Below are 12,298 nucleotides of genomic sequence, written 5' to 3'. Positions count from 1 at the left end.
GAAATACAAATCTTATTTCTTTTTTTTATTGTCAAGAGAGAGTCAGAGCGTAACCTTGGCTGGTTAGCAACCACCGGCAGCTAATCTGACATTAAATAATGCAGCACAATTAGAGTACGCGCAGGCGTGCGCGCACACGCGTGTGCCGACAGACGTACATCCGCACGCTTGTGCTGACAGACGTACATCTGCACGCACACACAGTCCTGCACATCGGCTGGGAAAAGGATGGAAAAAAATAATATATGAGTGTTCTTCACTGCTGCTTTGAGCAAAGCAGAGGCTTGGAAGAGCATCGGGAGGTTCGGAAGAGCATCGGGTACCATGTTGGGGTCAGGCCCAGGTGCAGGGAGGGTCAAGGAGGAGATGGGGGAGACATCGAGGAGGGTGACGGGTCCCATCCTGCCCAGTGGCATTTTCAGCCACAGAGAGGAACGAGTTTTTTGCTTCAGAGTCACAAGAGATGAAATGCAAGAAGAGATAAACGCCCCTATGCCGCAAAGAGCCGAGCACTTGACTCCGCTGACATTCACAGTCCATTTAGGTTACCGATGAAGCAAATAAAATTATGCATATGCATTAACACCGGCAATATCCTGCCTGAAATGTATGCTCATTTACACATGGAAATCCATTTAGAAGAGGGAAATCAGAGCTATATTTAAAACAGAAAAATCACTTGACTGTCCACAGGGCAACTCCCGTTTACATCTGTCGTTCCTTGGCAAAGCTGAAATAATTTCAGGGTAGATTGTGCCCCTGCATCCTCCTGTTCAGTCTATTATAAAATGAGAGATGCACTTTTTAAAGTGTTTTGGTCTAAAAGTAACCTGTGGAGCTTGGTGCTGGTGGGTGGGAGGAGGTACAGGGAAGCACCCACCCACCCACAGAGCATCCAAAGAATTCATCCGTGAAAATTAACTTTGGAGATTCAGGAGCCTTTTAAGAATCGTCATGGTGAGACCTAAACGTTCTGCGGCTTCTCCAGTTTCCCTGGCAAACGAACTGGCCATGCTGACAGCGCCAATGACAGATCCGAAACTAGAACACGAGCTCTTCCTAATGGAGAAATATCTTCTTCCAGTCCAGTAATCTATATCTCACTGCCTGGCTGCTAAGCCACGAACTAGAGATATTAAATAATCAGTACTACTCTCTGTTTCCTCCTGCAAATGAAAATGTGAGTGCTGGAACTGAAAGCAATTTCAGGCTCCAAAACAATATCCCCTCAAAACAAACAAACAAACACAACTATTTTTTTAACGTAAAACATGCCAATGGCTACTGCCTCTCACTTAACATTGGAGCTTATTGCAGCTCATATTTTTTAAATGCATCAACACAATAAAAAAAGCAGACAGTAGCTCTCTGAAGTGCATTGAGAGGCAGTTTTTAAGAAAGATGATGTATTTTAGATTGTGATTCACAACCACACTGGCAGTTTGATTTCAGGTAGAGAAGGAAATGAATGAATGTGAGACAGGAGCATGCAAAAATGCAACAAGCTGAAGCTGAAGGTCTGCTCTGCATTTCAAGCCATGCAAGATCTGAATTGTCTTCCTCCTTCTGCACGAGCTCAAGCGAGTCACCGAACGGCCCTGTACTTCTGCTGCCCAAGTTTAATTTAAGCCTAAATTAAAATGCATTTTAATACATGCCATTGTCAAGACCGGTGCTCTGGTGCTAGCCCAGCTCGCCATCGCACGCTGCTCCCTGCAGCATCCTCATCTGCATCAGGTCTCCCAAACATGCACCCAAGGGTGCCCCAGCGCAGTCGGGGAGGTTGGCTCCTGCTGCCACCACACAACCTGCAAGTTCTCGCCATGCTGGGAAAAAGGCTGTGTGCTTCACATCGAGGTTGTAAACCAAACAAACCACACAGAGTCCCATTCTGCACGATTCTAAATTGTACTAATCAGGTCATCACTCATCCGCGCCATGAGAAAAATATAAATACTGCACAAAAATTCAGAATTCTTAAAAATCTTTGACCACATTTTCACTGATGGTTGTACTGCCCACATTACAGCTCCTGATGCCTGTGGACATCACTCTGAGCTGTGTTGTACAGGAGATGCAGAGATCTGCTTTGGAGATGAAAGCCATGGGACATCCCAAAGTCAGAAGCTCCTACAAATCAGCAGCCTGCAAGAAACCCAACTCTGGACGGTATGGGAAGCAAAACTGCAGAGGACTGCGAGGACAGAGCCATCGCTTGCAAGAGTGGGAAGGAAGAAGAAAAAAAAATAAGACACACTAATTGCCACAGCTAACCCTTTGCTTTGCACCTACGTCATGTGTTCAAGCTCCTTTTTTCAAGGCAGAGAGCCGGTGTCACCGAGCAGCCAACGTGCCTGACTCAGCAGCGATGATTCACTTGGGCAAACAGGAGGACGAAGCCACCGTGATCCCTGTGACAGCGATGCCTGTAGGTGACACACCGCTGCACAGCACAGACCACCCATCATCCCCACGCTCCTGGGAGGCTGAGGGATAGTGCACAAGTGTTTGGAGCAATTATATCCTGAAATCACACCAATTATCTGTTTGTTAAGGATGCATTTTGTACTCAGCCACCAATGCAAAGGCATCACTCCCCTCCCAGCTAACAGTATGGGTCTCCAGCTGCCCTCCTCCAAAATCAGGTCAGCCCAGGACAGGTGTGATGCTCCACTGCTCACACCTTGTGCAGAGTGCTCCACGGCAAGAGCTCTTGATCCAGCCCTGACCATGCTGACTCTGAACAGAGCACAGGCTGCCCAGTACAGGGGGCACCGCCAGGATGGGGGACCCCAAGCACAGCCCAGCACACCGGACTGCTGCTTGCAGGGCTTGTCCGGAGGAGGCACATCCCTCTGATCCCCCTAACACAGCCCTCCCACTGCACAGAGATGCAGACAGCAATGCTGCCAGCATCTACTCAGGCTTTTCCTTAGCCTCAACCATGAGGACCAAGTGAAAAGCAGATGCAACAAGCTCCAAAGCAGGGGAGAGTTTGCACACTTAATGTCCTTTGCACAACTTCAAGAAAGGACTTGCTGCTCCAAAGCACTGGAGCAAACTCATCCTAAAACCCTCTTGTTTCCGTATGCAGAGTTAATGACCTGCCCAAGCCACGGCCTGAACAATCAAAATCACTATTTACCTGGGTAGGTTCAGACACCTCAGCAAGTCCCTCCCATGCACACTCAGCGCTTAGAAAACACGAGTTTAAAAATCCCCTTTATCAAAGCCAAGAGGATCCCCAGCTGCTCAAGGAGGCTTCCCCAGGTCAGGCAGCAAAGCCAGAGAACATCTCCTCACCCTATCTCCCCCTGCCACCCCTTTCCTTTCCGCAACAACACCCACGGCCCAGCCGGGAACGGGGTCCCCCTGTCACAACACCCCTCGCGCCCATTTTGGGGCTTCCCTCTTTCACCCACATGTAATGGGGTAACTTCCCCCTCTCTTTCCTGGCGACATAGCCACCTCGTTTCCCCCTTTCAGACACTCCGCCAGAAGCACTAATACCCACGCTAATTACCAGCGCTGCCCGCCCGTACCCCCAGTAATTACCCCTTAATCAAAGCCGGCAAATACTCCCCTAATCAACAGGTGTCCCGCGGCCAGTCCCAACGGCTCCTCCGCAGCCCCGGGGCGGGATGCTCCGAGTGACCCCAGGGCAGCACCCCGACCCTCTCGGTCCCGGCGGGGAGGGTCCCGACGAAGGGTCCGGTGCCCCATCCCTGTCCCCACCACCGGCGGATTCCCCGGCCTCTCCCGTTCCCCCCCCGGTCCCGTCCCGCCGCACTAACCATTGGGACCGTACTTCTCCCGGTTGCGGCGGACCTGCTCCGGGCTGAGCCCGCAGCTCTCGGTGACACCGAAGCGGCGGAGGACATCGAGCACCGGGAGGCTGTGCGCCGCCTCCATTCCCCGGCGGCGACCCGGGCCGGGGAGGGGATGGGGGGGATGCTCGGTGGGGGGAGCACGGAGGGCACACGGGCCGCCGCTCGCACGGCGCTGCCTCGGCACCTCTCCGCCCGCCACGGGAAGGGGCTCCCGCCGCCGAACCCGCCTCCTGCCGCCGCCCCGCCCCGCCGATCCCCGCCTCCCCCGGGGACAACGCGCCCAGCGCCGCCCCGCGCAGGGCAGCCCCGGGGACCGCACCGGAGAGGTGGGGGAAAGGAGCACGGTCACCCCCCGGGCTCCGGCTCCCGCCGCGTTGCAACCCGATGTGACCCCTCCACACCTGCCCCTGTCCCCCCGCTTTTATAATTTACTTCTTCTTTTTTTTTTTTTTTTTAATTATTGACAAACTTCTCGGAAGTGATGCTGGCGGCCAGGGAAAACCTCCCGTCAAAGTGAGGCATCCCGGGGTGCTGGATGCTCGTTGAAGTGCTGGGAGGTAAGGGAAGGGATCTCTCAGCCCCTGCCCAGGCAAAGCAGGGGCTGTGTGCTTCCCCCCATCACCGATCCATCCAGCCCCAAACCTGCAGACCAGGTCCTGTCCATGCACCTCTATGAGATCAGGGGCAGCGGCTGATGGCAGCGGGAGCCCTGGAAGCAGGAATCGCTGCTTGACACTTGGTAAAACCGCCACCAACACTGTCCCCATCGATGCAGCTTGAAAGAAGCAGCTGTGCTGCGCTGCCTTCGTCTTTTGAAACATGAAATGTCGAATGTCATGGCAGGGAGACACAGGAAGGAACAAAGAGACCTCATGCATGGTAAAACATGGGCATCAGTGTCACTGTGCATGTCCCAGACATCCTGGAGCATCGCGCTTCCCACTGCTTAGTGCTCCTCATCCCCAGGACAGAAGGCAGAGCACCCCTATTGTGGTGAATGGGGTCGTTCTGGAACTCTCAGGTTTTTGCAGAAATTCAGCACAGCGGGGCTGGCCTTGATCCCTCTTTGTCACCATATTCAACCAGGTCCCCTGTCCCCTTCTTTCTTGGCTCAGGAGGGTCCAGCACCTGATTACACAATGCAAGTGCTTTACATCACTATTTTGCAACACTTGCTCTCAATGGACTACTTAAATGACTGTTTCTAGCAGCAAAATGACTGTTTGTCGCAGATGCCCCATGCAGCAGAGATCAGCAACAGCAACATGAGGAGTTACCCTGACCTGGAATAGGAGGATTGCCCCCAAAATCCACGGGTGTAAACAACACTTCCCCCCCTTCTGCAGGACTATTCCACAGTGCACCTAACCAAGCTTTTCACATGAGCAGTATTTCTGTGAGCTGGCCAAAACCTGCTCCTGGGGACTGTCCCCACAGGAACATCAACTTCTGACTTTTCAGGTACTTCCAGTTTTCCCAGTGCACTGTAAGAAGCTGACAGCAATCCGTGCCGCCCTCCAGCCACAGGGAGCGGGAACGGGCCCAGAGGCAAGAATAACCCAACTTCAGCGGAAATGTACCCAAAGCAGAACCCAGAGATGGCAGCGAGGGTGAGGAAGTGGCAGTAGACATCTCAGGGAGGAGCACCAGCTTATTTATTTCTGTGTAGATTCATTTATAGAAAAGGTTTTGCAGCTCCCATTGGAGGGGAGGTCCTGAAGGAAACATAGGTTCATTTGGTTTTACTTTGTTAAACTCATTTGTTTCGATTCACCGCAGCCGACAGTGCGGGAGGCAGAGGGGTGCTCTTCCTGAGCTGCACCCCCCGAGCGGTGCCGTGGGCCCTGCTGCAGGAAGCACAGCTCCCAGCCCTGCGGTCTGGCCTCGCTTCAACCTCTGCTGTTGTATTCATCTGCCACTCATCACCATTTTAGGGGCAAAAGTGACATTTCTGCTTCTGACGCCCCTAGGCAATAGTGTTGTTTATCTGTGTGCTTCCCCGGGGCTCTCCAGATCAAGGGGCTGAGCAGTTCCACCAGGTCCCTGGAGACAACTAATGCCATCTGACATTATTAACATATAACATGCTTTTGACAAGGTGCACAGAGGAATGAATGCAATAGATCATCCTCAAAACTCAGGAACTGCCCTGAAAGCAGCTGCTTTAGCTGCGGATTGGACTGGATTCCTGTGTCACCCAGCCTGCAGTCCAGCTCGGTCCTTGTCACCCTGCTCCAGGGCACACGTGCTGCCCCTAGAGCAAGGGTTTTTGAAAGAAGGTTCTTCCTGTGCTCCTGGGTGTGATTTGGGGAAGCCCCAACCCCACAGCCCACCTGGCTGCCTTCATCTGCACCCGGCACCATGAGGCTCTGATTCAATGCTCACGGTGCAGATGAAGAACAGAGGCAAGACACACCGAGGCTGTGCTGTGTAGCCACGTGTGTATAACCAGGAGACACTCATTTCTTTCCTCAGCATCTCCTGACCTCTTTATCCTATTCCACAACTTCAGTGGGTCCCTCCAGCCCAGTGGTGACCCACCCACACGAGTCCAGCAAGGTGCAGGCAGGCACCTACAGCGTTTTTCCACCAGAACTCTTCCAGCATTTGACCATTTTATTCAGTAACCCCCAACGATCTCTCCTCCAAGCCCTTGTCTCGGCCACCCTTGGGGACATGCCACCGCCTGCCCACACCATGCCCACAGGCTGGGCACCCCAGGGCTCTGCTTGACACTACATGAAGACGTACTCCACTTGTTCCTGCTCCTCCCAGTTTCATCAGATGATGCTCATCCTTGTACTGGAAGAAAGCACGAAGACTGTGTCCCAGCTCCAAAAGTTAAAGTTTGACAAACCTGGGAGCGACTGAGAACAGAGTTACACAGGGAACATCTGGCAGCCCCGGTAATGGGCAGCACCATCAACCCCACCTATAATTAAGTAATCCATGAAAACTATTAGTGACGTGGAGCAGTAGTCAGTCCAACAATGACCGGTGAGGGGAAAATGGTCTGGAATGGAAACACACTCAGTATTGTAAGTGAAGAGTCTTTGGCCACTGGAGCGAGCCGGGCTGGGGGGAGTGGGGCTCCATCCCCGGTAGCCCCCGGTTTGGGGGATTCCCTTCTGCAGCACGTCAGCCCTGAAAAGAAAAGCAAACCTCCTTATTTATCTTGGCCTTCCCCACAGTAATTATTTTTGGAGGTAGACAATCTTAAGAGGGTGATAAAAAGAAGAAAGTGGTGAGTTTAACACCTTCCAGGTTTCTGAGGAGGTTTTTTTAGGCTGCGGTGCGCTGTTCAAGGCATGGGAGTCGACAGCTGGTTTTGATTTTGTTCTTGTTTCTACAAAAGGAAATTTGGAATAATTCTCCCAAAAGCTGTGGATTTGCACTGCTGTGCTCCCGGGCCGGGGGCGAGGGGAACGGGACGGCCGGAGCCGCTCCAGAGCCCGTCACAGTCGGCGGAACAGCCGCCAGCAGCGCTGAACCGACGCCACGCTCCTCGCCCCAAGGATTTTACAATCCATGGAAGATTAATCTTTTGTCTCCACTTTGTTCCTTGGAGATGGGGAAAAAATTATGTTTGCTGGAAAGGCTGAGAGAGCAGCTTGTGTGCTGGGAACCAGCCCCTGGGCTCCAGCATGTGAAGAGTGATGGACAACAGACGCTCAATGAGCCTAAGCACAGGCTAATAGTGGGTTTAAGGACTCTCAGCAGCAACCGTGGCTTGCAGATAGGAGAAAATGTACAGGGCTTTCAGCTGTCTGTCTTTCACCCTCTTCGTTTCTGCAGAAATGTGGTTCAGGGTCCACAACCGGACTCCTGGCTCAGGTCAAGTTCATCTTTGTTCAGAAGACAGTTGCGGGTGGGTGATGGGTGCAGGAGCCAGCCCTCGGCATGTGCATTTAACACTATTTCCAGATCTCGCTGCAACCCCTGAGCTCACCTGCAGCTTCACACTTGTAGTCCCCCATGGGTTGCTCCCAGGAAAGGAGCTGTGAGGCTAAAAAAGAACAAATTCAGGCTTAACCGCCACAAACAGAAAAGCTAATGCTACACAAGGAGGTGCAAATCTCTTCTGTCAACAGCTCTCACCTTCACAAAACAACTTGGGGTTATGTGCAGCTGCCCCATGAACTGCTCCAGCACCATCCCCTGGCTCTGGGGCTGTCACCGACAGTGGCATTAATTAATTCAAGATGATAGTGCCACTGCTATTTGCTATCCCCCTCCAAGGCTTTCTCCCACCACATCCCCACAGTTCACGTGCAGTGAATCCCATCCACAGGGAGAGTCAGGAATGGCTTTTTTGTTTTTTTTTTTTTTCCGTGGCGGTTTGATATTTGCTTTTCCTATGGAGAAAAAAAAAAATAATACTCCTTGAAATAACAGTTTGAGCCTCTTCTAAATGTTACACACCAGCAAACCTTTTGGAGCCAGGCTTAGGGGTTTATTTTTAATCCCCCGGCCAGGACTCCCAGCAGCTGCAGGTCAATCCTGTTCCCCGAGGGCTGGATCCAGAGAGCGCTGGAACATCAGTCGGTGCTCAGGCTTGGGGCTCCAGAGAGCCAGAGATGCTGGAAACACCTGGCCAGCACAGGATTTCAAGGCAAACAGGAGGTTACATCCGGGGAAAAACAACGAGGAACAGTCCGTACGGACAAGGCTGTTCTGTTGGGAGGCGATGCGCGGGGCTGTTGCCCTCTTTTCCAGCTCTGCTCCTACCACAAACGGCTACGAGGAACAGGATTCCCACTGTCAGGCAGTATTGGCAGTGGCAGCTATAAAGCATACGCATTGAGGTTTCCTTTCTTTCCATGGCTATGTCTGTAATTACGCTAAAATGGGGCTTTCCTGAGTCTAATACCCCCACTGGGGCATTTCTGGAATGATCACCCGAGCTCTGCTGGGCAGGATTTGAGCAAGGAGCCCACAGCGGTTCTGAATTCCCTGAAGCCAGCAGCAACACTTAGAATTGTCTGTTTATGAATCCAGACCTATATTGAGCAATTTTTTTAAAAGACTGTATTCCAGTCCCTTTCAAAGGTAGGAAAATACATTCATATCCATCAAAGGGGGAACACGGTGACAGTCACTCTGACGCTCAGATGGGTTTTTCCCTGATGCAAAATACCTTCTGGAAAAAAAAAAAAACCCTGCCTTTGTGGCTTGTCGTTCCCAGGGGTTTTGCTGGAGTTCAGGAAACAGCGAAAGCAAATAACACAACCGGAGGCTCCAAGGCAGCGCCCAGCGAGCTGAGAGCCCTGCACATACCTGGGGCTGGGCTGATGTTTGAGGTGGTTATTTCAGTGCCCTTGCTACGGGCAGAATTTCCCTCCACACTTCCCTCCAGCAGATGCACAAGCCAAAAATGGAAAAATGTCTGGTTTTAACTAGGCAGAACGAACGATTCCGGCTCTCCATGGAGATGCGACGCTCACCAAGGGGAGGGTAAGGGCTGGCGCTGAACCAGCATCGGGGCGGGGGGGTTCACCTCATTTTTTTCACATCTACAGCACCTTTCCTCTCTCCTATGAAGCAGGAATCACTCAATATCACAGTGCCTTTGGGCACAGATCTCCCTCAGTAGTGGACAAACACATCATGGTGGCTTCAAAGACAAAAACACCCACGGGAGGTGGCCCCTCCAGCCAGAGGGATGCAAAATAGCCATGGTGCTGCCCAAAGGGATGTCCTCATCCCTCCTGCATCCCGGTCCCATGGAAGGTTCTGTGAGCCCAGGAGGAGGGTGCCCGTGCTAGCATCAAGCAGCCTTTTCATAAGCGACATGGACATCGGCACCCAACATGCTGCGCTGGATAATTTGATGGAGCTGTGTTTATTTTTTTTCACAGTGCAATTTCTTTTTAAGGCTGGTTCCTAGGTCTGGATGGTGGGAAATGGGGAAACTGGGGGTTTCGTGTCTGCACCGAGTCCTTCCCGCAGTTTCCTGGGCGATGGGCTGCCCGTGCTGGGTGATGCTGAAGGCAGGACTGAAGCTGGTCCCCTACCCTGTGCCAGCTCTCGAGGCCACGCTGCTGAGCCCTGGGACTGTCCTGACCACAGGAGGCAGCCCAGCTGCACAGGGAAAAGTAAAAATGGGGAAAAATTGTAGAAAAAATAATGGGGAAAAAAACCCGAAACACTGGGAGGTCAGGGCTTGAACACCAGCCAGCAGGATGCCCTCCCCCTGGCAAAGGGAGCCAGGACATGCCAGGTTCAGCTGTTCAGCTGGGAAATCAAAGTGTGGGCATCACAACCCAGCCCCAAGGAAGGGACCCTGGATGTGGCTCCATGGAATGGAAAATAAAACCCATGCAGAGCCCGGAGCCAAGCTCTGCAGGGCAGTGAGCATCTCTCCTTCCTCCGAGCCCTCCGCTGCCTTTAAACCATCAGAAATGTGCCAAAATGGGACATTTGGTGACATATTTTCAGCAGCAGGGCTCGAGGAAGTGACCTTTAGCGAGGATGGGAACCCCGGCCCAGCCAGCCCGGCTATTTTTAACCGAGTATCAGGCCGAGCGATGGCGGGTTTCCTTCCTCTTTCTCTTTCGTGAGCGCTGAACAAAGGAAAACCAGAGAAACCTTCACAAACCCTCCACTTCGAGGCAGGGAAGCCCACGAGGGAAAAAAAAAGAAGTAACTCAGCACATTTCTGTACAGTGTTGGGATGGATGGTTTAGTCTGCGAATTTCTCTGCAAACCAGGAAAATATGGCAGTGACTCCAGTAATACTTTTTTCACTGGTTGGGGTCAAGCTGGAAGGAACGAGGGAAAAATAAAAAGCAGCAACATTATTTTTTCCAAACGTCTCAGGATCTTGCTCCAACACTTCCTGAGCAATAAATAAAAAGGGATTTCTTTCCCCTTTAAAGTGACACATGTTTAGCTCTGTCTAAGAAGTGGAGGAATCCAAAACAATAAAAGTGAAAGTTTTCATTTGTTGAAGCTCCCTTTCCCAAAATTTTTACTTTGTTTTTTGTCTAGAAAGGGGAAGCCAAGCCATCACCTCCCCAATTTGATGCCCACATCAAGAAAATTTCTCAAACATCTGAAAATTTGCTATTAAATGCCAACATACACCTAGAGCTCCAGGACACCTTATTAATCTGAGTGTATTAATACCCCAAAACACGTGCATCACAAGATGGGCAAGATAGGACCGAATCCCTTTGTCTTTCCCTGGAAAGCACAAAAACGTTTTGCATCAAAAATCTTTAGAGAATTTGTTGTCAGTCGCTGGTGTAGCGACTGCATCTCCAGCTTCTGATCGTGATTGTGTTTTGCAGGTAGTCTGCAAAAATAATTGAAACAATATGTGGAGTGAGATATATATGTATTTAGCTATATATAGCTCGCAAATATATCAAGCGCTACCTACACGCAACATAAAAGGAATTGTTTGCCAAATACTTAACATGCTGCTGTCGGTTTCTCTGATTCTCTTCCCTGAAAAAAAGAAACAGATTCTACGTTAATCAGAGAACAAATCTATAGCATGACAGGAACAGCTTTTGGCTCCGCAAAGGAAGAACACGTGGTATAGCTCAGTTCGTTTCGGTTTGGATGTCGAGCCCAGAAACGCTGATGGCTGCTCATGTCGAAGGCCTTTGTGGGAGATGTAAAGCTTTTTCCCCATCATTTTTTGCCTGTGTTTTTTTTTTTTTTTCTTGAGGAATTGGTGATGGTTTCCTGGCTCAGACATCAGGCCTGAGCATCCCTCCAAATCAAGTTGTTTCAGTTGTTCTCATCGTCTCACTGGGCTTGGACTGAGTGGGTTCAGGCTGTGCCTGTGCCAAGAAAATGGGGGCTAAGGAGGCAAAAGTTAAGAAAACAGCACAAAAAAGCCACCCCTGTGAAATTCTCCTCTTTACATGGCTCCAAGGATCAAGGCTTTGGGAGCAAACACGTTCCTGAGATGTACAGTGAAGTCATGAGCAATGGTCCTGGTGGTGTTTCAGCACCCAGAGCCCAGCTGGGATGACCCTGTGGAGATCGGGGGAACTTGTCATCTTTCTGCAGGATGAGCCACGTCTTGGCCATGTTTGTGCAGGTCCAGCCTGGGTCCCCAGCCAGGGCCACCACTGTGGGCATCGCTTCTGCCATCCCGCAGCCTTTCTGCAAATCCCAAGCCCATTGTGGCTTTGCCAATGGGAAACATCACATCTCAGCTCCTCAAACCATAGGCCAGTTCTCCTTGCTTTTATATTTTATATATATATATTTTTTATGAAGGCAAGGTTTGCCTCACATTCTTGCTCTGGCTCACCTGGTGATCAAGGGGCTGCAGAGCAAATTAGCTGCCAAAATGCCCCTGCAGGCCCTGGGGGCTCCGAGATGGTGATGGGATGGAGCCAGAGCTTCGCTCGCCGGCACCGGCGCGGCGGAGTCTGCCCTCGGCGTGGCGTCACTGCGGTCGGGATGTCGGGAACAACCTTGCCACAAAAATCGAAGCCGGGAATCTG

At 51.4% G+C, this 12,298-nt stretch overlaps 1 protein-coding gene across 2 annotated transcripts in view; it reads right to left on the bottom strand.

Moving 5' to 3' along the window:
• The window catches only part of ATP2A3 (ATPase sarcoplasmic/endoplasmic reticulum Ca2+ transporting 3), a 50,297-nt gene extending 46,259 nt beyond the window's left edge, over window positions 1–4,038 (bottom strand). For both annotated transcript variants that reach the window (XM_065853114.2, XM_065853116.2), the window contains exon 1: window positions 3,795–4,038. In XM_065853114.2, coding sequence (XP_065709186.1) covers window positions 3,795–3,912 — 118 coding nt within the window. In that variant the 5' untranslated portion in view covers window positions 3,913–4,038. The remainder of the gene's footprint in view (window positions 1–3,794) is intronic.
• Window positions 4,039–12,298: the final 8,260 nt, after the last annotated feature.

Source organism: Patagioenas fasciata, chromosome 19 (assembly GCF_037038585.1).
Source record: "Patagioenas fasciata isolate bPatFas1 chromosome 19, bPatFas1.hap1, whole genome shotgun sequence".
In the NCBI taxonomy this organism is placed as follows: domain Eukaryota; kingdom Metazoa; phylum Chordata; class Aves; order Columbiformes; family Columbidae; genus Patagioenas; species Patagioenas fasciata.
The sequence above is the reverse complement of the archived record's forward strand: the minus strand, read 5'-3'. Positions and strand labels throughout refer to the sequence as shown.